General features: G+C 43.1%; 1 protein-coding gene across 1 annotated transcript; it reads right to left on the bottom strand.

Annotated features, from left to right (window-relative positions):
* Nucleotides 1-10,249: 10,249 nt before the first annotated feature.
* On the bottom strand, nt 10,250-26,594 carry LOC104327115 (p53 apoptosis effector related to PMP-22). Its single transcript, XM_009931993.2, has 3 exons — nt 26,220-26,594; nt 12,394-12,537; nt 10,250-12,160 (listed from the first exon to the last, which is right to left on the bottom strand). Exons 1-3 carry the CDS (start codon nt 26,428-26,430, stop codon nt 11,946-11,948), a joined length of 570 nt encoding a protein of 189 aa, XP_009930295.2. The 5' UTR covers nt 26,431-26,594; the 3' UTR covers nt 10,250-11,945.
* Between the last annotated feature and the right edge of the window lie 389 nt (nt 26,595-26,983).

The following is a 26,983-nucleotide window of genomic DNA, read 5'->3' as shown; positions in this document are numbered from 1 at the left end:
TCTTTGGGCTATGGAAGGACGAGCTGTCCAGAGTTTCTGCCATCAGAAGACTTGAAGTGCAATCAGATGAGAGTGGATAAAAACATTGGTTAATATTAACTCGTTGAACTGGAATGCAGACTTTTGTCTTGAACATGTGCATTTGTTCTTTGTCCTCCTTGATTGATGGTTGAAAGATTTCCAATTAGTGCAGCTGCTGATCACTCAGTCAACCTTTTAGTCCAGGGTACCTTGAGAAAGCTTTCACACTAATAACTCCCGAAGAGCTATGAGCAAAAAGCTTTATGTCTTTTATGTGAGATGTGGCTGCTTGTTTGTGCTGCAATAAAAGCTCTTACTAAATCAGTAACATTTCAGCCTAAATAATTTGCTAATTATACAATTAATAGTCTTCCCCTTGCTTGTAATCCAGCTTGTATTACACAGGGAGCAAAGGAAGTGTCATGGATGCCACCCTGGATCGAAGCAGAAGCCGATCCTTTACAACACATTACCCTCAGCAATAGCAACCACGTTGGTCATAAACTGGTCATGTTGCAACATCTCCCATCACAAAGAAAGAGGCAGGCTGTGATTCAGCTTTGTCTCCGGGTCCAGCTGTGAGTCCCCTGCAGCCTTGTCCCGAGATTTTTCCTCTGGCAGGTCTGAGGAGACCGACCGATATGCCAGGGGCTCAGCAGCTCGAGGTGAGCAGTGCAGCCAGGCTGAACGTGCCTTCACTTTAAGGCAGTGTCTGACCTGGACAGATAGGCTGAAGCCCCAGTTACAGAGCTTGAGGTTTGGTACTCACTCTTCAAATGGACAAGACATTCACCATTCCCACCAGAATGGACATTTCTTCTACCTTTTCATTTCATTACATCTAACTGCAGGAATATTTCTCTTTTCCACATTTATTCACATTTCTTTTTTCCTGTAAAGAGGTTCCTTAATGAAAATTAACTTCTGGTTGATGCCACCGGTCCAAATCATTTCACCAGGATCAAAACTTTCATAAACTCACTCCCCAAAATTCCATTTATCGACAGTGGTCAATGAAGAAATTTCTTTTCTGCAATTTATGTTTTAATATTTTGATATTTCCACCTGTTGTGAGACAGATTTTAAAAATCTAAAAGAAAAGAAGTTTACAAACATAAACTAGGATTATTTTCATAAGGTCAAAGTCCTTTTGTTTTGATAAGATTAAAAAACACGTCTCATTAAATGCTGGTTTTGTTGTTTCACACGAATAAAAACAATATCAAAATTAAGTGCCTAAGTCTGCAAATGAAGTGTTACAGTCTGTTCTAATCATTTGGGAGTGAAAGTCTTTATTAAACCAAACTGGTTCACAAAAGTTTCTGTGATTTTTTAATCCAAATCTTCTTTTTCCAGCGGGAAATTTTTCTATATGAAAATTTTTCACAATTTCCATTTTAATGGCTGCCCAAGCTCTTACCAGCTGCAAAAACAAACAAGGAAACTGCGGTGTGTAGAAACAGAAACAGGCTGGTAAAGGGTTCAATAGAAGCCCGTAAATGTCTAATTATATAAATTGTATTTGTTGCTAATAATACATTTTGCTAGTCACAGATGATGGAACAAGGACTATTAAAGTTAAAAGGAAACTCTTTATTACACAGATGAAGGGGGAAACATCCTTTTAACATCCTATAGGAGATATTTAATAATTATAATTATGACGGGCGAAGTTGTTGCTTTAAATCACCCTTGTGAGGTTATGGTCTTTCCTTAATTTCTACCCACATGAAAACAGTGGACGGCTGCAGAGTTGTGAAACCCTCCTCCTTCCGCCAGCGAACAAGGAGGAGGAGAGAGTGTCAGAGGAGGGTGTCTGTATGATGGGTAAAAGTGATGTTTCCTTCAAGGTTGCAACCTACTGACCAAGTAACATAACCCAGCAGGGAAGGACTACCTACTCAGATGTGGTGAAACAGAGCATTTTCAGCAGTTGCCTACACCTTTATTCCTCGTTAAAGCAAGTGCTGTCAGCCTCCAGCACAAATCAGATATCCTGGTTTCATCTGTGCCATTTGGCATTCAGAGCAGTCAACTGGTCATTTAAAGCCACCAGGAAATTTCTGTTGTCAAAGTTTTGGAGACGAAAGTGTGGCTCTTGCACATTTTGAATCTGAATCAGGAGTTACAAACATCTTAAAAATCTGTATATAAACCTGCAGTGGCTTATGAAACCTATGAAACAGTTCACAAAACTTTAGCAAGAAAATATTTAAAAATACTATTTGTTGTACAGTTTTGATGTTCCATCTTTCAAAAAATGGTGAGATCACTGAACAAACAGCATTGGTTTCTCGGTGCAATTTCTGTGTCATCCAGGATGAGGCAGGAGTAAACAGAGGAGCCCCACTGGAGCAGACACAGTTTGACATCCAGCTATGGTTAGGAAAACAAACTAGAGAAAAAGAACATCCCTCAGTGACACATTTAGCCTAGCATTTCGCTTTAAACAAGTCACAGCTGGCTGACAACAGAAGTAACATCCAGGCTGAAGCATTGCAGAGTTTGCATCCCACTGCCTTGCTGCCCCATCTCAGTCTCCCCTCTCCTTCCATTCTCACCACATCTCCATTCCACTCACTGGCCATTTTTCCCCATGGTTTTAAATGTGCTGTCAGTGAGTATGCAAGAGAAAATTAATTAGGTGACAGGGTGGAGAAGCTGCTGGTGGTGACATAAAGTAACTTCTCCAGGTTGCAGACTGCTACTGACCTACGTGGAATGGCCCTTTCTGGCCTCCTCCCCCCCTGCTCACAGCATGTTTGCGATCACTGTTGGGAAGGGTACAACTGTGAGTTGGAAATTGGGGCAAGAGGGCGGCGGCTCCGAAAACATAATTATAAAGCACCGTGTTACGTCCCAGCACCGCCATGGGAAAGCAGCTTGTAACTTCGATTCCAGCGCTGTGATGGCTTCCCTGCCAACTGTCTCACCGCCCGGAGCGACGGCAGAGGAGCGGCTCCCTCCCAGCACCGGGTGATGGGTGCCTGCGCCGCCCCGTGCCTCCTGCCTCTTCGCTGAGGAGGTTTGAGCAACCCAGCCCTGGCCCGAGGGCCATTTTGTGCCCGAGAACTGATACTGAATGTCTCATCGCCAGCGTCTCGGCCCAGGGTTTTCTGCCGATTCAGCTCCTGGGGACTGCACAGTGTATTTCTTAATCTGTTGTGACAGCGGAAACACGCTGGCTTCCCTACAGCTGGAGCAGAGGCTTTCTGTTGCCCAGATCCACCGTTTCTTGCTGAGCTTAATTTTCACGTGAGCAGATATTCTAGATGCCTACTACTTCCATCTATGCAGCGTTTTGGCGGTCCCAAAGCCTGACGGGAATTGGTACTTGAGGGGTATCTGTTCGTATTTTTTGCTTACGAGAGGTGGATTACAGCACTGCTTATCATAGCCGTGAGGGAAGAAAGAAGCATGATGATAAAGCTCTGTGAGACGGAGACAAGTACCCCCTTTTCAAACGGCCTCTGCACCTTAGTTCATTCAATTTTTTATCACTAGGCCAGCCTACATCTTAATTTTATTAATGCAGCCTAAATGAAGCTTCCTTGTGTAAGGAAACTAAAACATCCATAGAGCTGTAGCAAGGCACAGATCACATTTCTAGAGGCCGGAGCATATGGCAACAGCACTGTAATTATTTGGCATTTGTCTGCCATGCCTCCCTGCCTTCAAAATACTTTTCACAGGCTGTCAACAAGTCTTCATGTGCGTGTATGACTTGGCAGGGACTTTCAAAACCGGGCGAGTAAGTGAGGAGGAGCCCATGTACAAGCCCAGTCAGCTGTAACTTGGCTCAGTCTGCTGCGATCTCTCAGCTGATAACCTTCAAAGCCGTGCCTTTCGCTGTGTTTCACTCGCTGCTGTTTGTACCTTATCGCTAGGCACTTGAAAGAAAGAATCTCTTTAGATTACATGAGCTTTGCATTAGCTATACTACTGTTTTTAATAGCAAAACAGCTACTGTATTTACGACAGCAGAACCAGGCCAGTTCCGGGGCAAATAGATCATTCACTAAAAAGCAAATCAGGTATCAGCTTGACTTTAAACTTTCATATTTGTCATTTGTGAATGTTTGCATGCACTATAAAATAAAAATGAAACAAATAAAATGTCGTACCTGCATACTTTTGAAATAAAGTTTTTCATTTCAAATCTTTATTATTCTAAAATCTGGAAAAAAATACTGGGAAAAGGAAGCTGAAATAAATATTTTGGTTTGGGCTGCAGTTCAAGAAGGTAGCCAAGTAAAAGGAAACAAACCAAACTTCTGGATTTTTCTACACAGCAAGCGACAAATAGGCACAGCTCAGATTGGAGCTGTTTTGATGACACGAGGTTGCTGAATACCAATCCTCATTTCCACTCTCAATCCAAGCTAGTACCCCACCTGTAGCAAGGTTTAATACATCAGAACAAGGCATCCTTTCCCAAAACATGCAATGTATATGATCTGTGGAATATTCTGTGTAAACTAATATTATGTGTAGGAGGTGATAACCCACTATGATGCCTGAAGCCATCTTTCCTCCTCGGAGCTATTTCGGTTTGATTGCTTCGTGTTAGTTACACTCCTGTTGCAGGTTCCAGAGCGATCTTTGAGTTGTATCGCTAGGAGGTGGAAATGCATGTGGAGAAGAAACCCTCCCTGCTTCAGAGGCCTCATTCCTGCAAGCACCACGGTTCCCAAATGCCCTCAGGAGTTTGGGAGGTGGAGGCAGAACATGTCATTTCAAGTCCACTGCTGCAAAAAGTGTTTTAGCAAAGAGTTCTCATGTCCTTATTTGCCTTAACTGCGCAGATGGAGAACTAAAGAAGTTTGCTTTTACCTCGTTCCTCACTTTTTTTTTTTTTATTTTCTTTTTTTGCAATGCTCCTTCACGCTGGCCTAGATGCTGTATAAGCATGGCCTGCCACAGAGACGAGCAAGGCTCCCCTCCAGCCTGCTCACACAGACAGGGCAAGGAGCGCTCCCAGTCCAGCTGCTGGGTGGCCAGCTCAGGGTAATGGTGCTCTGGGCTGGGCAAGAGCAAGGAGGGACCTGAAGGATGCCCAGGACACTACTGGGGATGACAGTAGTTACACAGAGTGGCAGTCGTGGGAAGTGAGGCAGCAGCTGGGACAGGAGCACAGATTTGGAAGGCAGTCTGCTGCTCAGGGAAAGATGTGTTGAAGGGGATGGAGCAGACAAAACGCAAGTTCCTGCAATTGAAACAAGAAGTTGTGCTAGAGGAAAGCTCAGAGGCAGCGATGCTGCCCCAGGGTGAGGGCTGGGTATCGCCGTAGGCAGTGCCAGAGGGAGAGGTACTCTTGTTGCCTGGCTAGTGATACGTGTTGGGTGGAAATCGGAGGTCAACTCTCAGGTGACATTTGAGATCAGCCTCCTGTGGAAGATGCTGGGATCAGATAGTGAATGAGATATTAAGAAATTTTCTGTGATAGCCAGGGACAGCACTCAGTGACTCCTTACCTGTGCCCTGACTCAGGGCAAAGTGTAAAGTTTCAGCTCTTTGTACTTGTCCTCCTGTTACTAATCCAAAGAACATTTCTTGTTGTCGAAGCACCAGAAGATAAACAGGCACGCCTGTTTCCTCCCTTTTTCCATGTATTATACATGGGAGTATCTTAAGGAAGGTTGTAAAGCTTGACATAGTGAATTTTTTATTTTACAAGAATATTTCTCTGTCTTGTGCTAACTGCCGTGAGTCGCTCAGTCTCTAACCTTCACCTGCCCCCACACACAAACCTCTCAGCTGAATAAAATGGCAGTTTCGACTTGCTGGTAACTTTTTTGGGACTGTAGGCTAAACCTGAGGGAACCTTTCTGCTCAGGTGTGTAACCATCCCATCCCACCACGAAGGCACCAGCCATATCACACAGGGGCCAAATGAGTCCTTTGGGCTTCCCCCCATACGCCCTTTCCTGGGCACTGTAGGAGGCAGAGGCAACGGGCAGCTTCTCCTTCTGCATACTGGAGGACTTGGAAACCAGTGCCCAGAGGATTATTTGATGTTAGTGAAAAACTGCAAGGTAGCAGAGAGTACACACTCATGGGGAGGGGGGGTAGGGGTAGGCTGCAAAGGTGATTTGGCTGCTAATCACCCCAAATCATTTTATCGTCAGGACTGCAAGTAGATTTTGGGATAGCATTTTTGCCCTAGATTGGGTTTTTCTATGAACCTCTGTTCTTGTTTCTTTTTTCCTTTGAGGGTCAATTCTAAAAAAGCCTGAGAAAATCTTCCATTCTTCTAATTTGCTTAATGTCAGCAAGTTTTTATTACTTCAAACCCTTTTATTTAAGGGGCAAAGAGGGAGCGTAAGGGGATAAAAACCTAATTGTATTAATGCTTCGTGTAAGCTTCAGTAATGAACATGGCAAGAATGGGTGTGCTTGTCAGGGCAGGGTGTGGTACAACTGGGACAGCTCACCAAAAAGCAGTAATGTTTTACAGAAGTGAGGTGAGAAAATTTCCACATGGGAGAAAAAAAGTATGAAAAACTGGAAATAACAGTGCAAACCAAAATGTGGTTTACATAACTTTGGTCCATCCTCACTCACACTGAAGTCAACTATAGACTAATCAGTGATACAAAGTATGTGTATATGTATATGGCTTTGTGTAATATTTTTCCTTCACTGTTTTTCTGGTTTGTATTTTACTTATTTGTTTGATGTTTTGCTAAGGACGAGGCTCTAGGCCACTAGCTGCTTTGTAAGAAATGGGGAGCTGGGCATGTAACCCAGGTCTACGGCCAATAGCTGGGTGGAACATCTTCTTTTGGGTTTAAACTATTCTGTGGAAAAATCCTACAGGCAACATCTCCCTCTCTGTGTGAACTGCATTTGAACAATCAAGGGCTATTTCAAGTGCTTTATGATGATCTCTCCATGGATACCTAATATGATTTCTTTTCAGTATGATACAATCATTAGTGTAGGTTTTCACAAAACTGTTTTCACAGAAAAACAGATGGCATAGGCAAACAGTGGCACAAGTAAAAGGATGTATCATAAAAGCTATCCAAGAGAGGGCAGCTTGATGTACTCTCACATTTATCATAAACAGTAAAGCTATTTTGAAAGTTTTTCCTATAAATTCTCCTCACACCCAGCAGAGACATGCAAAATTCTATGATGCACCCACATTTGCAGTCTGATCATAGAAAATTAAAAACAAAACAGAAACAATTTACTATGTGATTTCATAGGCAAGAAATCTGTGGAACTAATGTGTAACATTAATGTGGAATAGTGTGTGTAGACAGGCATATGGGCCCTAATCTGCAAATCACTTAACAACCCGTCTACTTAAACAGCTCTGATGACCCCATCAGAACCATCTGCAAGTTTAAGGTTATCCAGGTGCTTTTCTAGATTTTGGCACTCAGCACTGAAGAACTTTGCAGGTAAGTTTAGGCCTAGACACTATTATGCAGCTGCACCAGAGTAGCAATTTTTTCTTGAAATCAAAATTTCTAGCAATAACTATGCTTTGACAGTGAGGAAAAAGATAAAGGAAGATACACGTGACTTCGTCTCTCTTTCCCCATTATTACCTATATAGCAGTCTTTCAATTCTCAGTTTTCTTATTTGAATTTCCAGTATGACTTGGAAGTAACTCCGTGGTTGTTCAGTTCACTATCCTTCCAGTGAGATGGTTTGATTCCCGCTTTCCGACAGTGCACGGATGGGCCAGTTCTGTTTTCCCTTATCACAAACATGATGGTTTAATTCTTTTCTTTGGTCTACTCATCTTCAGAGCACACAGAAATCCAATAAATATAGAAATGTGCAAGGAAGTGTTCCAAGAAATTGAATTATAAGAAGTAATAACTGTTGCACAACTGAGATGCGTCAAAAGGAAAGATTAATCTTTTTACTGTGACTGTCTTGTGTATCAAACCAACTGTGATCTAATTATGACCCAGATTCTGCTAATCTTACACACATTGACTTGTCCTTTATTCTGCTGTAACTGGCTCCTTACCTCGTATGGACCAGTGTCCTACTCCAGAAGCAAACTGAGCTGCTGAAATCAATGGAGCATCCCATAGAGGCAATATTGATTTTGAGCACATGTAAAAAAAGGGTTTGCGCTTCAAAGATGAAATGTCAGCCTCAAGAAAATCAATGAATGTTTTGTAAGTGATGTCAATGGGGTCAAAACTTCTCTTAGAGCATGAGTTCATACAGCAAAATATGCACAACTTTAATACAGTTGCAACCTAGATTGCATTTCAATTATTGATTAGGCAGGCTGTATTTTAAGATGAAATGGCAGGTGCCTGAAAATGTGAAACAAAAGATGGATAAATTTGCAGAGGAAATTGAAAAGACCAAGCTGTCTACATCTACAAGCTCTGGCAGAAACACCAGAAATTAAATTGAACATATTAACTTACCAATAGAAAGCATTATTTGTTTCTTTTCCTTCAGTTTGTACCTGTAGGGTTGCTTGACATTCCACTTGTTTTTAGCACAATTTTTACTTTACTTTTCAGTAATGTAGTTGAATTAAATAAAATGTGTTTGTTGGAGATGTTTCCCTAATTCTTAGACATGAACAGCAGCAATGCCTTTGGCAGTCGAGTATTTACTTCTGTTGTTGTAGCAGACCTAAAGTTCTCAAAAGCCAATTCATCTTTCCCGCTCTCTCTTTAGCATTGTCATTGGGCACAAAGAAACTTTAAATCTGTTATTTTGCTGCTCTTAGTGTTTAAGTGCCCTTTTCTCTTATAGGTGAGACTTGGAACAAGAGCCCTGCAAACGGAGATGCAGAACTGAAGGGATGTCTTTTCTTCTAGTTTCTCTTTTGCTTGAAAATCCAGACTTTCTGATGCTGAGTTAGCTTAAATTAATCTAACAATTTGGTTAATTAATAATCTAGTTGAGCAGGCTGTAGACTAATTTAACAGTTTAGTTGATAACCTAGCTAGTTGGTAACCTAGTTAATAATCTAGTTGAGGCAGATCCTTGGCTTCTGCATTCAGCTTCCTTTTCTGTCAGAACCAATTGCATTTTGCATGCTGCTTTTGCCGTGCTCCTTTCTCGCAGCAGTCACAGGCAACAGCACTGGGATCTGTACAACACTTTTATGTTTTTTCTCACTGCTTTTCTGCCGCGGGGTTTAGGATGTGTTATTCTAGGGGTCTGTGGTGAACTGGCATGACTACCCTAAAGGCAGGGCATGACTGGAAGCAAGCTACTCTAAAGGCAGGCACTTGAGCTCTAGCCCCTGTGATGCTTCTGCTTGTTGGATACCCACCTGACCCCTCCTTTTTTCAGAGAAAGCCTTTCCTCTGGGGGCCGGCAGCCAGAAGGCAGGCTAGGGTCCATGCTACTGTGCTGGGGCCAGCAAAGGTGCTTCGCTCCTCCACTCTCCCCGGAAGGCGAAAGTGGCAGTGGGGAACGGGGACTGGGGCTGCGCCCCACAGAGCCCCAGCCACCAGCCCTGACACTGCTGTGCTGCCCTTGGAGAGGAGGAGGAGGAAGAGGAGGAGGAGAAAGAGGAGGAGGAGGTAAAGCTGCTGAGAGCAACAAGGGAGAGGAGGGAGGAGGGGGGATGATCTGTCGCTGGAGATTTTCTTTGCCCTTTAATTATGCTTTGCTCTCTCATCAGGGTTGGAGTCACACTCCCAAACCTTTTTTTGTGCACTTTTCCCCACCTCCAGATGTTGGGTCAGTGTCCAGCTAATGTTAAAGAAGCTGTAAATACATTCAGTGCTTGCTCAAGTTCCCTTATGCTTCCTGAGGGGATTGCCACATCCATTGGAGCAAAAACCCCGATCGGGGAGCGCACCGGCTTCCTAGTCGGTGAACAGGAGTGCGTGGCCCTGCGTGCCAAGACGAGCTGCAGCACGCTATAGCACAGAATCCTGCGTAGAGTGACTTGACTCCACACAGCCCATAAGCAAACAAAGCAAGTCCAGTATTCTCATGCACGTGTGAACAAGGCCTCAGGAAACAGCCAGAGTAGGACTGAAGAATAATAGAGGCTGTTGTGATGCTAGGTTTGTAAGTTACTGTCCCCTCTCAAAGTCCAGCCAGCGTACCCCTGTGCTCCAAGGTGATGCTGGAGAAGAGGAGGCTTTGGGGTCTTCCACACTTCCCCACTCTCAGTAGAGAACAAAAGCTAAGACTCGCTCTTGAAACTATACATAGATACCATCATTTATTTGGTGTAATAACCATAATGAAAAGATTTATGATAATTTTTTTCCTGAACAGATAACATTACATAAAGAATTGCAAGTCATTTTATACAAACTGCTTTCTCAACTCTATTTCATTTTAATTTCCATCCAACTAAGAAACATCTTCTTCATGTGTTTGCAAGTTCTAGTCTAACTAAACCCTGTTGCATATACTCTCCCCATTGGTCTGATACACCTTTCATGTTTATTGATCTAAGTTAAAAGTCACTACATGAAAGAAAATGGAGTTAATTGCTTAAAAAAAAAAAAAAAGTGAAGTCCTGTGCCTTTATTAATTTTAGCTACCCAGAGGTTTTACTAAAAAAGTTTCCTACCTCTCATTCTTCGCAGTAAAGAAAATTAGACAGGACACTTTTCATAAAGTACAGATAGTTACAAAATTGTAAATGTGTTACAAGCTAATAATCCTCTGTAGCTAAGGATTTCAATTAGACTTCTTTCTCCACACAGCAGAATTCTCCATTTTTTCACTTAAGAGAAGAAACGAAACATTATAAATTTAGGATTAACAAGGAAGAAACCAGCAGAGTCTTGAGTATACTTCATTGCTTGCAATATATACAGGCTTGCAGCACTGTGGAGTATAAGATACTGAAAGGTGTTTTATGACGTGATTTTCTCTATGAGAGCCTCAGTATGAGATGGTAAGAGTTATTTATGCATTTTACAGTTACGTACAATAGTATACACTTTCTACTTTTAAAATACTTATGAACAGCAAACCAATGAAAAAGGGGCCTTTTAACTAATGTTTGATACCTACACTCACACTGCCCCAGCTCCACTCCTGCTGTGTACCTGGACTGCTGTGGGGAATCTAATCTCTGGTTAAGTCTTTCCTGAACCTTCTACGATGGATAAAATAGCTGGACCAGTACAACAGAGCTGTTTAAGCCATAGATTTTGCTACAGTGGATAAAAGAGGCAGATGTCCATGAAGAAAGCCACACAGGAGCCTCTTCAAACCAGATCTGTAAGTTGCAAGGGTGGCTTGAAATCTCCTCTGCCTCTGCCTGTTCTGTGCTGGCCACAGCAACAGCATGCCAAGATTTTTAAGGGTTTACTGATGGTCCTTGCTTGCTCTTACAAATATTCAGAAATAAATACTTACATTCCACATGGACAGGCAAAAGTCAAGATGCTGGCCTTGGTAGAGGGCTTTCTCTCATCCTTTTCTTACCCTGTCCCTATGCCTTAAATGACTGAATGAAAGCTACGAAGTGCTGACTGAATAATTTACTGCTTTGGCAGTCAGAAGATAAAGGTATTTGGCTTCTTGAAAAATGTACAAAATCTTCAGGTTAAGGTGATGATACATGCAAAATGGGATATTTGTGAGCTGCTTTCCTTCAGGAAGATGATACGTGTTGTTTTGTTTACTGGCAGTTTAAAAAGATTTTCTGAATTTAACTAGAAATATGAATGCATTTAAGATGCAACGGAATCCACATACACCCTATTCATGGGAATGAATGAGGAAACACAAGGATTTTTAATACTTTGACTTGATCTAAACAACCCATATCAGATATGAAGGTCCAAAATAGAGTAGACGATAACTTTATTGCAGAATGCCAGTACCGTTTTTCTACATGCATTTGAAAAGTTTCCAGCCTTTTCTACTGTTATCTGATGGCAATCATCTGGAAAATGTAGCTGGTCTGTCAGATATCTCTGGAATACGAACACATTTTTCCTGGTGCTTATGGGGAAGAGTAAAAATATGTGGGCTTCACATTACCCAAGATCTGATCTTCATAGTTAGGAAGGCAGCAGAAGAAGAATCCCAAGCATATTTCCATGATGGCGGTGGTCCAGCCAAAGCCATAGGCCCAGCTGAACATGTTGATTCCTGTCAGTTCCATCTCACTTGAGAATTTCACTGGATAAATGACCAGGCCCATGATGGAGAACACAGCTGAAGAAACAGGAGAGAAAAAGTTTAAGCTGACAGTCCTCCCGTTGCCGGCCTCCATAACACCTGTAGCTAAATCCACCCGTGTTTTGGAGGATGTGAAAGACGTTACATTCCTTTTCAGTCAGCTCACGTGCACAGAGGCACAGAACTGGTATAGAATCAGCTGACGGAAATGCCAGTTCTAGTATGGATATACATGCACAAGCTAAGCTTGACTTCATAGACTGCCTTACCAGCGACAAAAAGCAAGCCTCCAATCCCTCGTATGAAGTTGAACCGAAGTGTGTCAATGGCAAATGCTATGATGGCCAGAGCAAAACAGATGACTAGAAGTAGAAAGCCGACCAGGTATGTGGCAGCAGCAGCTCTTCCCCAAGCTGAAATCAGAAGGAAGATACATTAGAAATGAACAAAAACATCCCTTGCAGTGTTTTTCTCTGGTTCATAAGCAAAGACTAATTTTAAGTAAACGTGAAAAGAGGAAAAGCGTGGGAGCTTTCTTTCCTCTTGTGGGTGAACATTTTAGTTGCACAAGAAATCATTCAGGAAGTGCAGAGTGCATAAGGTGGCCAGCTTTGACCTCTCATACAGAATGCAATGGGACTTGTGTGCAGCCTTCCTCTTTAGATTTTACAGTTAAGAATCAGGATAAAAATGACTGTAAGGATGTAAGAATAGACACTTTCCATCAATAACAAATGTCATTGCCTCAGCAGATGCCGTAAAACCAGCAGCATTTTGCACAGACAAGAATTAGACTGTCCCTAAAATTAATTAAATTCTTCCTTTAAAAAAAAAGTGTTTATACAAGCACTACCTCTCTGGCATGCAAATTTAAAGGTATGGCAATAGTCCATAAATGTCAAAATTCAGTGGTTTCTGCCTTTTCAGCCTTTGTTTAGCTCTGTGTCCTACATGGAGCTAAAGATTTGGAATCTGTTTTGTAGGGAAATTTGACCTCTGCTTTTGATCCAAAGTCAGAACAGTTTCATTATAAAAAACTTGTTCAGGATATTAATACTTTCATTTTCAAATTAAGTAACTTTATGTTATAACATGTCAGATCTAAGCATAGTGTTGGCATAACAACTGAAAAAAAAGGTATAATTTATTCAATATTTTAAGTCTTAAGGGGCAACTACTGCTCAAAGAGATGAAAGTGTCTCCTCTTCTGAATGTAAGAAGCCCACTTTGACACTTGTTAAATTTGTATGTTGATGGAGCAGGCAGTTGAATTCTGCTGGGCATCTACAGACTTCACCCCCTCGCCTATGCTATGTGTTTGTAAGGTGTCGGCTTCTAACCAAATGTATACAGCAGCAATGCCGAAAAATTATCACAGCCCAAACAACCCTGGTGATAATTATAACTCAACTTAAATGTAGTGCACGCTGTTCAGTAAAAGTTCCCTCTGGAACTGAGTAAAGCGAGATTTTTGATATCCAGTGACCTGCCAATCTGTTTGCTTTCAGCATGCAGGTAATACAACGCAGAGCGTCCCACCTTCCCCCTGGCCAGCATCAGGCAGGCAGGAAAGCCACCATCCTGTCCATGGGGAGTGACACCTTGATGCTCAGCCTCTCTTCCCCCAGGCCCCATGCCAGCTCTGCTATTAAACTAGAAAAACAGATCAGGATTTTCCGGCTCTACTTTTCTTCCCATGAGCCCATCAAAACCAATTTCCTGTTTTGTTTGCTTTTCACCATTCCCACCTGCTTTATGATCCCTGCTCCATTTTAGCTACTGTACTGTATTTTCAGTTTTATGTCATGTCCTTTTTCTTCCTTACACTGAAAAGTTTCTGTTTGCTTATAGGGCTTTTCAACTGTATTATTTTTGCTCTACACAGGCAGCTGCCTGAGAAGACTGAAAGGGACAGCAAAGATGTGCCTACATCTCATTTTCCAGCCCAGTATTTTAGCCCATACTCTTCTCTCGGGGAGTTTACAGGAGGCTCGGAGGTAGAGCATGCAATGGGGGGGCGCAGGTGGGTGGGCAGCACCCCAGGCAGAGTATCAAAGGAAACAGCCAGGAAGAGGAATTTCTCGTACTGCCACAGGTCAATTTACCCTGCTGAGGATGCTCCTGCTCCCAGCCTTTCTGCCATCCCTCTAAAACAGAAAAAAAAGGGGCACGTCTCCACAAGAGGAGTTGCTCAGTGGCAGTGACCTCACTGCTCTTGGATACAAGCATTGTGACTTGCGGCAGAAGGGTGAAATGACAAGGACATCTAGAGGTGCTGGTCCTCATTAGGTGCACGACTGGTTGTGGTTAGGTACAAAAACCCTGGGCAAAGGGGTGTCCTTCCCCAGATCAGGCTCATAGGGCAGCTGCCCACCTGGGAAGAGCCGAAGCACCACAAGACCAGGGGAGGTTTGTCTCACCACCTCTGCTGCGGGCAGCAGAGAGTCTGCCAAAGCTCAGCCTTGCTTCCCAAGAGCAGCTGATGGCAGAGCGCCGTCCCCCGGGGTGGGAGCATCGCCTGGGCTGGGGGCTCAGGGCGCAGTGCCGGGTGGCGGCAGCCGCGTGTGGTGGCACCGTGCCCATGCCACCATCTCCCTCCACCGCCGGGCTCACCCAGGTGTTTTTCGTGCAGCAGTGTTAGAAATGCTGTGGCTGCATGAAAGCAGACTGCGTGCACGCCCAGCCCGCCAGGCACTGGCTGTATGGCAAGAAGAGACACGCTTGTTTCAGGATGCTTAGATCTTTAGGATGCATTGCTTAATCACCTATCAGTCAATTTTGTGACTCTCACTTCTAAAGAAAAGAAAAAAAAATACTGAACATTGGAAGAAAACCAATACGCAGCTCCAAGTAAGGCAACATTACATGGAGGAGTCACCACAGGATTTTTTTGAGGAACAATACCCTGACTTCATCTGTCCTTTACAAAAAGTAGCCATTCTCTAAGACCACAGTGTGCAAACACCTTACCGTTCTAGGTTAAAAAGCAGCAAAAGCTTTGTGCGGGAATAATTGCAACTGTTTCTATATCTGAGATGTTTATATTTCCTTGTACCCACCAGGAGCACTAAAGTAACTTAGTGTCTTTACCAACAGAACTAAGCCTTACAATTCCTAAAAAATGCCAGAATTAGAAGAATTAAACTGGTCAGAAAACACTGGCAAGCAAGTGGCTAATCTCGTCCCAAGTATTTTCTTATCTTGCAGTGTTGTGGGCTTTTTTGCTTTAACATAAAGCAAAAGCACAAATAAATTGCTTTAACTACAAAGCCTTTTCTTAAAAATGTGAATCCAGACCGAATAGTCATCACAGGTGTAACATCAGCTCAAAATGCATTTGACTCTAGAGAGAAGGCAGTTAAAAGCTGAAAGGATCTACTCTACCTGTCATCAAACCAAAAATACGAACGGAGGGAGAAGCAGGTTATGGGACATCAAGCTGAGTCTGTGAAAATATTCAGCAATTTGTGAGACTTGTTTTCTCAGACCCCCAAAAATGGCAGTAATGATTTGGCTGTTTAAGAGTTAAAATGTACTTTGTTAGAAAAGAAATACGTGTTTATGCAAGAGAATACCAGCAGGATCCTGTAACACTTGTGTGCCGGTCCTATTTGTCCCTTTTTCACCTCCTCTGTCAGCTGAAAGAATGCCAATGAACACTGTGAAAGGGTTTGTAGGAACCTACACACTGTCCACTCTCGGAAACTCCTTCTAGCTGGCAATTTTCTGAGCAATTTTGTTCTAAAACAAGACCTCGCTACCCCAAACAGGCAAAAGGAACCCACATTTTCACGCCTATCTCAAGAAGAGTAAAGACAGTGCTTCTATTTACAGTGTTTTGTACGTCAATCAGTAATGACTTGTGAGAGTCCAGACTACCCACAGTGAATGCAGTAATATGTGACTACTGGAAAATGAAAATAAGTTCCTACCTTCTAAAACTCCCTGCTGTGTTGGGTGACTCCGAGCTAATTTAGAGACCAGAAAGAGCCCACCCACCGCCACTACAGAGCTCACTGCAGCTTATGAGCAAGATAATTACCTGAGACACTATACAATAATAATGCAGCTTCATTATTCTGCTGTTAAAGCGAACTCAGTTTAGAGGTAGCATGACTACCTCTTGTATTGCATCATCTAAACACATTCTGAATATCCTGTTGCTGACTGCAGCCATAGGGAAACTGATGGACTTCATTGGAGATCAAGGTCTAAGAGTGTCTGCCGTTTCCCGCCTTCCTGACTTTACTCCTTCATGTGTTTCCCAGTTTGCAAAAGTGTAAACGCTGTCTGTGCTTCACACATAAGGAAATAAACTTCCTTGCTCAGCAGTAAGTTGAGGCAAAACTTTGAACCACCAGATCTAGTCTTTCCTTAGCCTGCCATGGTTCATGCTCAAAATGGTGCCCTCAAAAAAAGAGCTGTAATGCCTTGAAAATTTCTGTGTTTCTGGTGTATGTGGTTCAAAACATGGGAAAACATTCACAGTGATGTTCTCATGTTTTTCTTGATCTGGTACCTCCAAACCACATGAACTACTGGGTCTCTCTCTTTGAGTGATATTTTCTGAAAGCAACCCCAGAGAGTTCTGAACTACTTCTGGTCTAATCAATAAGAACAGACTTCTCCAAATTTTCCTCCTGGCTTGAAGTTAAATACACAAGTAGCACTGGAAAGAAAAACAAATGTTTATTGCCAGCCTGCAGACACCAACAATTATCTACAGGTTCTTGCTGACTGGTCATTTTAAGACACTGGCCACTGCAGTGAATTGTGCAGCAATTTTAGGAAGGATAGTTTGAATTCAAAATAAACGGGGGAGGGAGGGGTGTAGAAAACGTAACACACTGATATTTTGCTCTGTTATCCTTCATACCACCAAGGGAAAGAAACATAAACCCTGCAGTTCTAGCCCCAGTCTTTCAAAGCAGTTCTTACAAGAACTAAAATCTGCTGTGGTGGTGATTCATCTCTGTGTTGTACATAATGAGAATGTTTCTAGGTTGAGTTTGCAGAGTGCAACCTGTTTTACGTCTCTCTGATTAAAGTGAAAGAGCACTATTTTGGAAACAAAGCTGAACTCGCTTAGGTTTCTCAACCTGACGTTCTTCATCAGGGTGTGGTGAACTCTGCAGAGCGCATGCTTCACTTTGACAAGGAACTGCTTTGGCCAGGTTTTATCCATTTCATTTTGGCTTGTTCTCCTCAAGCAAGTTTCCACGTGAAAGTGAACATGTCTGCAGCAGAATGTGTGTTCTCAGCTTGAATCTCAAGATGGCCCACCAAACTCTTTAACCTACATCTCAATTTATCAGCCAAAGGGTTACGAGCTGTTGGTGTATATGTAAGCCACTGTCATCCAGGACTCTGGATTCCTCCTGTTACCTGTGCAACACTGGACAGTGCAAAATCCTGTCTTCTGAAAATCACAAGTCTGTAACATGCCAGCTATGCGAAATTTCTGTGCTCATTTTGAAAACAAGCGAACACTGAAATCTCTGCAAGTGTTGATAATCACACAAGCTGGCACTGATACACTAGTGTGCATGTGTTTGTATACAGCCCAGATAAATCAGAAACTATTAAAAGCAGCTTCTTATGAATAAACCGTATGTGCAGACTGAAAGCTATTGACCGAAAATAATTTCAAAGGAAGGCTATACAAATGAAGAAAATCACATGTTAGTCACAGATAATTTATGAACAGAATAAAATGAGGAAAAAAATATCAAAGGCATGGTTGGATGTCTGTTATTCTCTGAGCTTCTATCTTCATTGCATCTGGATCGTTCTTGAAACAACTGCATTCTCTAAATATCTTTCCTGTGGGGAGTCGATATTGGATGTTTTTCTCTGTTTTTTTTGTGTGAGTTTATATCATTTAGAGTGGAATACAAAATTTTTAGTCTTTCTGTTTGGCATACTTTTTGGTAGCTCTGTTCTTTTTCCCCTAGCATTACTTCTTTAGAATTCATTGGCAGTTAATATGGGTTTCTCGTTTCATAGCAGAGTATTATCTCATAACAGACAAGCCTTTTTTATGTGAGCAGGAACCAGCTTTAACTTGCCACTACTTAAGAGACAGCCATGGAAGCAGAGGATGACCTATTTAGGTTCACACTTAATGTTATTGCAAAAGTTTCTCAGTGATTAGTAGCAGATCTCATATAAAAGAGAAAGGATTAGGGCTTTAGGACAATTATCCCATAATAATGATTTTAAATGACAACGGTAAGGAAAAGAACCTTTACGCATAGGCCATCTACAGTAAAACACAGTTTATATTAGCAGAAAGTGGTGTCTTGACCATAGCTTTGTGCTAAAGTGATAGCCCAGTTTGGCTTGGTGGACTTAACTCCTTCAAAGCAGAAACCTGTTAATTTCCCACCACTGACTTCACTCACAAACATATACAGGCAGAGCCTGCGTCCAAGGCTTTATGTACTTCTGCAAACCTCTTCTCTTACTGAGGTAAGCAATTTAACTTAGAAGCTATGCTGACTTGAATTTCAGGGGAGGAGCAGTTACGTCTTGAGGGAGTGGTTCAGATTCATCTCAACATAAACCCAGGCATGTACAAGCTTGACTTAGAAGCTGGCTTCTGCAAATCTTGTATTAATGAGGGCTGCTCCCTGATGCTTACTTAGCACTAGGGAGGCAGAAGTGGCAGAGGGTGTAGAGCCATCATCAAAGGGAGCATCAAGGGACTACGTTAGCTATTAAAAATAATGTGCACACAGTGCCTCAGAATTAAAGGTTTGCTCATAAGAGAGTCAGGGAGTACCCCTATCTCACATTATCTTCAGAAGCAGTTTGCATACATTGAGAAGATCTCAGGATTAAAGCTCAGTCTTATACACTTTAATGCTACAACATTTTTTCCTCCTATTTTTTCCTACTTATTTTAAATTAAAGCAGCATTACTTACACTTGGATGTGTGTATGAGGCTTGGGAGAGTCAGGTAAATAAAACAGGTAAGGTATCGATTAATCAGTCACAACATAAGCTCAGTTAATCAGAGTAGCAAGATGTACCTGGTCCCTAACTACCCAGCCATTAAAGGTGGGTTAAAATATTTAGTGTGAATTAAACAGAGTCCATTTCCATGCTAACACAGGCTATGAACTAGGACTTTTAATTGAAATGGCAGAGTGGAACCTTTCCAAAAAGCTCTTTTTAAGTTTTATATTCCTAGGGCCATTTGAGGCTGAGGAACACTGAATTTACATTTCCATATGCACCAAGCATTGTTCTCACTCTTGATCCGCGGTTTTCATGCTGTGAGCAAACTTTGTTCTGAAACCTTGCTGAAAGTCGCCTTTTGTGCTGGGGAGTTTCTCTCTGACAGAGGGCAGCTGTGACTCTGGATCTAATATTCTGTTAGAAGCAAAATTTTACCATTTGCAAAAGAAAAACCCCAACATACGAGCAGAAATGGTACTTTGTGCTCATAAAATACATAATAAGCTCTATTTACTCTTCTTGTGAAGGAAATAGCTTTTACAATGCATCCTGGAAGTCCTCATCACCAGCTGCTTATTGCTGGTGGGCTTGTTAATGAACTGACAGAGACTTCCTACATTTGCGGCCTGATTTGGGCACAGGGTGGATATTCAACACAATAGGTGTATTCAATTGCAGATTACGACCTCAGCAGGACCGTGTGTGATCCGAAGTGATATTTCGTGCTGGTAGGAGGAAGCCAGAAACCTCTGGGACATAGGCTATGGTCGGTCCATGAACTACGTCAAGTTCCTGGGAATTTTTGACCCATGAGAGGCTTTGTAATGGCGCTTGACAAAGAAGAAATAAGGCATTATGATACTCACTGACTTCATGTGTTCAGGGTTGCTCAGAGCAATGCGAGCTGTCAGGGACAAGTGATATGGAAATGTGAAAATACAGTGTTTTGCGAGTTTTGTTTCTTTTCTCGCCTAACTCCTTTCCTGCTTAAGTAACCTGACTGTTGAACCCTACAGTGGAATTACAAATCCAGCTTGCAGCCCTTATCACCGTTCTGACTATGGAGAGGTTATTATAGCCCTGCCGTATCAGATTGCCTCAACAAGCTAGAGGAAGAGATGAGGTGAAGAGAAATGAGACTTTAGCCACAAGTTTCCGCACGTTTTCAGCAGAGGTGCCTCCTGTGTGTGTGTGAGTGAACGGTTTCTTCTCAAGGACTTAAGGTCCTGACGACACAAAGTGTTGAGCATCCTCACGAAGTCCTCAACACCAGCAGTTCGTATCTCCTGATGGGGAGATGAGAACCCTCCACACAATTGCTATTTTTCCACACAATTTAACCGTAATTATTAAAGGAAGGTTGGATAATAAACAATGGGATGCCATCTGCAGTTGCTGTCTGTAGAGTTAATTGCTGAAGAGCATAAATATTATTTAGAAAAAAGTCTGATTAAATGAATCTGCTACTGAACATAGAAAAGGACAAACCCTAAAATTACAAGGGAAAGCATGTTAGTGATTGCAGATGAGGAATGAAAATTGCCATGGTAATTAAATGCTCTGAGCTTGATTCCCTTGCCTGACACCTCTTTAGTAGATCAAATTTGTTCTTTTTTGCTTGCATTGGAGTTCCTTAAACATACTGTTGTTGTGACATTTTCATTACTATATACGTTTAATCAAGCCTGCATTTTCTAGCATTCTAAGTTTTGAATAATCATTAAATAGTCTACGTTTTTAAGTAACTAATCTTGTCATCTCATTTCTCCCTGGTTAGTCCTAGGTAACGTTATACTTTTAGGAGACCAATGACTTAGGACGTTAAGTGCTTCTCTATGCACTGGCATTAAAACTATCAGCAATCACCTTATATAAGTGTAACTGTTTTATGCCACGATGCAGCAGCAAGAGCAGCAAGCTTTTGCTTCCCTGTGTCGAAGGAGTCAAGATTTGCCCTGTAATACAGGCAGTGCACAGAGCATAGAGCTGGGCTCCATCCTGGGCTCTCCCAGGGGCTTCCTTGGGCTGGTCAGAATACTCCCCAGCCTTTGCTTCCCAGCTGCAAGGACACTTCTCCAAATTCACTTGAATTTTACCAAATTCTGAAAGCCTTTATGTGCAGAACCTTGGCTTCAAGGAAAGCCTGCAATATAGGTCCCATGACTTGAGCTGGTCTGTGCTTCAGAAACACAGCTACTTGTTTGCTTCACCTCTGTTCCTACATGCAGACGCCTCAGATGCCCAAGAGCCACCGGGACAGCCTGCTTCTCCTCCCAGGCCCTGCTGAGAGGGGCTGTCTCCCAGCCCGTCCCTCTGGAAACACCCCCGTGTCACTCCGCTCTGGGCGCTTGCTTCAGCTTGAGGCAAGAGAGGGCTTCCCCACGCCTGGGATTAGGTGCTGGCTGTCAGATGTGATGGGAACGGGGGGAAGGCAAAACAGATTTACGTAGGCAGCGTGGCAACAGGGAAATTTGGTGTCTGGTCTGTCCTGTGCCCCCGGTGTGATGAGTCACTGGTCTGCTGGAGAAGTTCATTTTCCAGAGGGAGAGCTGTGGGGCCAGCCCTGCAAGGCCCATGGTAGGTGCAGTACCAAAAGAGGTCCTTTGATGCTCCCAACCGCACCAAGCACCTCGCTGTTGTATCTTTAGCTGGTGATTTCCAGCAAGTGAGTTCCTTTTTGTTGTTCCTCTGGAAAAATAAATGGTGCTTCCTCATAGCAACAGATTCTCTGGACCCAAGGGCCTGACACAGGCAAAACAGGGAAGAAAATCTAATCCTCAGTGAGGTCCTTATGAGACGAAAGCAGAATATTTCTTTCCCCAGGAGGATATTACCTTTTGCAGCATTCCCTTCTTTCACTTATCCTGTAGACACACTCATTTGCTGCCCTGTTTGAAGTAATTTTTTGTCCGTTATAATCATACTATAGTAGCCATCCTGTCTTGTAGTATTGCATTAAAATTCATGGACCAAAATAAAAGTGGAATGAGCTAGAACATAGTTACCCATTATTTGCCTGGAAGACAAGATACATGAAGGTGTACTTCCCAGATGACTAAATCATCCACTCCTCCACTAATCTCCACAGCCACTAAACTGTCCACACATCTTAGGAAAAGGCCTGTAACTGAGTGCTATGATGTGAAGATAACTGAAGAACTGGATTCTAATTGTCATGTGGAAATGCCTTTTCCTGATTTTTTTTCCCCCAAGATCTCTATTTGCACCATGCTAATGAGCCAACTGCTTCAATCTGAATTTAGACCCATAAGCTTGCAGTTATTTTGATGGCAGCATCTGTACATGGAAGAGCTACAGGGCCAGGTGGAACATAAGGTGGTACAAGTATAGCCACGAGTTTTTCATCTTATTCTGCATCACATTGGGACTAGTAAAATAAAATCAGCTATTTTCTCCCAACCAAACCCACACATGTTCAAACATCTTCAAAGCCTGCAGTGGAATAAATTGCACACTGAAAAAGTGTCTCAGGTTTGTGAGACACACCTTGTTCAAGAGAGGCTATATATCCAAAAATCAAGAGAAGCAAAGGAGTGCTGTGCCAGCTTCATGAAAGGCTTTAACCTCTATTTTCTTTGCAAGCTCAGTCATGTCCCAGACAGATACATTCCACATTGTGCTCATTATCTATCCAAAAAGTCTTTGTCTCTCTCTTTCTAAAGGTTCAAGCATGTTATAAGCTTGAGACCTTTATATGTTCCAAGGGCCAGAACATTGCAGAGCTACAGTTTGCACCTCAGCCCCTCATCCTAAACTCCATTCATTTCTAGTAAGTGTCCTAACGTACGAGATATTTTTTTTCTAGAAAGCTCTATTTATTTGAGATAAATATGCTTGAAAAGCAAAAGACTTCTGACAAAGCTTAGATGAGTGTCATATGATTAAAGCAGAAAATCTGAACTCGTGGAGAAGATAACAGAGTGTATAAACTCTTCATATTCTGACTTTCCACAGAGTTCATAAACTTTGTAAACGATCTAGAGTGTGTAGATGCTTTCACAGAAGATAACTGCACTGGGGGAGTTACTCTCCTTGCTTTCCAAAAAAAAAAAAAAAAAATTTTGTACAGGCATCTTGTCTTCTCAATGAGGTTTTGAATTCTGTCAGCCTAAACAACTGTTCAGACACCCCAAACTCCACCACTGCAACCAATGAAACATTCAACCTTCTTCCTTTCCAAACTGATTGACCTCAATAATGTTGGCTTCTTGTCTTCTGTGTATATATATATTAAGCCAAACAGCAGAGGCTCAAGGGGAATTACAAACATTGCAGGTGGAGAATTTTATTTGAATTTGCACATTATATTGACCAACTTGGAAAAATGTTACAATTATATCTAATCATGATAGGATGAAGATGTCTGTAGTGGATTAAGATAGCTACACTGTCCAAGTCATGTTAAGAATATTTGCTGGCAGCTGCTGGGGTACACATGCATATCACATATGTCAGTGAAACCATCCCTGCAGGAAGACCAAATCTCAGAATTTACACCGCCTGTGGCAGATAAGACAGGGAAGCTGTGAGTAAAGCCCAGAGGAAAGGAGATGGGAACTGTGGAATAAAGGGTGGAAAGAGAGAGTTCATCTCAGGAAAGATGTAAAACACTTCTGTCCTCTCTGTTTACATCCTGTCTTTTGTCTCTGTGCTGGGGAAGGTGTGTAATTACACTTTGTTTATCCAGCACTGTGTTTAGCTTGGCATAATACAAAGTTAAACATCCCACACAACATGAGGCTGAATGCTTGTTTTCTATGACCTTTCTGGAGCAGTGTGGATAAACATAATCCCAGAATTATTAAAACCCTATGTTTCAGCACTGAGGCAGGTAGAAATCAGGCTCAACACAAGACCTGGATGCTCACAAGTATGATGCTTTCTCCTGGCCTGGCCTTTTGGGTGGAATCCAAGACTAGCAGCATCAGCCACCTGCTCACCAGAGGAGCCATGGAAGAAAAATCCCAACCCCACACCAACTGAGAAAGGACAGAATGACAGGAGAACTGGAGGACAGGACTGGATCTGAACACATCCCACCTCTGGAAATAAGGTGTCTGAAGGAAGGGGCTGGAAAGGATCAGGACAGTGACATGAGTCTGCATCCTTAACGGTCACATCTACAGCCCTCTTATGGATGGGGGTAACCACCCCTGCAATGGCCAAGATCTGCGTTGTAATGGTGTAACCTTGCAGAGGCAGAAGCCTGGCAGCGTAATCCACTGTCACTTGGCCTATGCACGCATTTTTTACACACAGGCTTTACATATTCTCCCATTGGCTAAATGACTCAATTGTTCCAGACATATCCTCCTTTTTCACCTGGGAATTCTGTCCAAGAGAGTTTTGAGGATTTGCTTAGTTTTTCTGGGTATCTAGCAGGCTCAAAGAGGTCAAATGATAGGTGGATGCCCATTGAGAGCACGATGCAGTCATGCAGCACATGAACAGCATTTCTAATGCTTTCACAAACATCAGCTGACTCTCTAATGTCTGCATGGAGAATATTCTGTATATGTGTGCGAAGTCCAACACTTCTGTGTTAGAAGTGCTGGACTTCTTGTGGAAGTCATTCATGGTAACCCATGATATATCTTGCAGGATAGTCCACACAGAGGATGAACTCCCTTTTTTTTCTGTAGATGCCGTCCAGTGGGAAATTGCACATACAACCACAGAAATAAGCATGTAAGAGTGAGGAAGGAAGTGAAATGCCAAGCAGCCACATAGGGCCTGGAGGCAAGGTGAAAATTCTCTGGTATTATCAGAAGCAGCAAGGTGAAACTTCTTAATATTTTCTGTCCAGCTGAAGCTGGCATTCATGACACAGATAGTGCCTAACCTGGAGATCAGGAGGCGGGCTCGCTTTGCGTGGAAGCTCAGGACTGAGAAGCTCTTTGCTAAGCATCATGGTCTCTCTCCTGCTCTCCAGCGCCATGTACCAGAGGCAGCAAACTGGCTTCAGCTATGCCCAGCCACACAGCTGACACAGAAGCTCTGAGGGCAGGGCTAGGCGTGATGCTGAATGGAGCCAGCCTTGTCCTGGAGCCCTGCACTCACGGAGGCCTGCTGCAATTAACTCGTTACAGCTGAATTTTGTGCATAGAAGGTAGAGCTTGACCATAGATGATAAACTTTCAGGAACACTTTTGAAAAGCTACAATAAATGATGCCTGAGATTGCTTCTGCAAGTGTTCATACACTCATTTTCAACAAAAGAAGATGAGATTCTGAGCCTTAGAGAAAATGTTCTTTTAATTTGAATTAACGCAAACTGTAAAAATGCTTGAACTTTCCTCCTGGCTCAGGCTAACAGCCCATCATCAATAGTAGATATATAAGAGGGAAGAAAAAAAAAAAGGAAAAAAGAAGAAACAAGGCACATCTAGAGTGATCCTTCTCTTGGCCTCTTCTCCCAGACTCAGTGGTTTACATCTTTTCAAGCTGAAGGTTGTACCTGGGTCAAGATGTTTAATAGCATACTTAACCAAAACTCAGCTCAAACAAGAGATCCTTTCATCTTTTAAAGCTTTCTTTCATAATCACAAGGAGACTCTTTCACACGACCTACCTACCGGAGCAGTTTCAGGGCAGCATTCTGCAGACTGACACTCCCTGGGAATATCTTCCTACCATCGCACATTTTTACCTCCCCATTTCTTGCTGGCACTCCGGACTGGCTTATCAGGCTAATGCCAGGCTTACCCACGCAACTTGCTGTTTGAACATTTGAGAAGCAGTAGCTGTTAAGTTTTAGAAAGCAGTGGTTAGCGAGAAGAGGTTACTAGTCTCTTCCAAGAGAGGACGAAAACCTTAAATGCTGTAATATTTTCTGCACCGGTACGTTACCATGTGTGGGTTTTTTGTGCTAAGCAACCCACCATCTAAAGCAACCAGGTTTCTTTCTGCACAGGGGTAAGGGCGTTTTTCTTCTTCACCTTGTTAGTCAAAAAGCCTTGATGTATTTCAGTGACAGTCCCTGTTGCCCATAACTTTGTGTATAAATGCCAGATATTAGGTGACAGGGTTAGGAGAGCCGAGGGAAGACAAGCCGGGAGACATGAGCCTCTGCTCTGAAGGTTGCTCCCCACCACCCCTGCAGGCGCTTACCGTAACCCATGAGGGACTCGCAGCTCCACTCCCCACCCTGCCCAGACCTCCTGCAGCTCTCCCATAACGACGCTTGTTGCACGTAGGGCAAGGTCTGCGACTCCAGCCAGCCCCTGCCCGCCAGCGCGATGATACCAAAGATGACGCCTATGCCCAGGAGCAGGGGTAGGATCCATCTGCACCGCGTGTAGTCGAGGCCGTACTTCACCATCTTCGGGGGCGGCGGGGGGCTGGTGGGACGAGGGCGGCCGTCTCTGCCACGGGCTCGGCAAGGCGGAGCGAGGGCTGCTTCTGCAAAGCTCCTGGGAAGCGAGCGCCGGCACCTGCGAGCGGGCGTGCAGATGTTTGAGAAAAGCTTTTCAATCAGGAGACACGTGTCAAGGAAGGAGGGAGGGAGGGATGGATGGAGGGAGGGAGCTCCGCCTAGGTTCGGATGAGTAAGAGCTGCCGCTGAGCAATAACCAGTTGAGCTGGGGAGAAGCTTTGAGGCTGGGTTTATCTGTGGGATCCTCTCTGCCCTGCTGACTAGGTAACAAATCGGGTGCTGTTTACCCTCGGCATTTAACGCTTTCCTTCCTGCCACTCCCCAGCAGCAGCAGGAGCATCTCACAGCTGTGTTTACACCTTTCTGCTTCCTCAGGGATTTGCATTCAGGCAGGCAAATACAGGAGACAAGCCAGGGAACTATTTGCATTACAGGGTGGTTGCTTCTGAAACTTGCCACCTGGAGGTTGAAAGCTGCTCTTCTTGGACTCCATTTAAAA

Source organism: Opisthocomus hoazin, chromosome 2, assembly GCF_030867145.1.
Source record: "Opisthocomus hoazin isolate bOpiHoa1 chromosome 2, bOpiHoa1.hap1, whole genome shotgun sequence".
Classification (NCBI taxonomy): domain Eukaryota; kingdom Metazoa; phylum Chordata; class Aves; order Opisthocomiformes; family Opisthocomidae; genus Opisthocomus; species Opisthocomus hoazin.
This window is presented reverse-complemented; position numbering and strand designations above follow the sequence as displayed.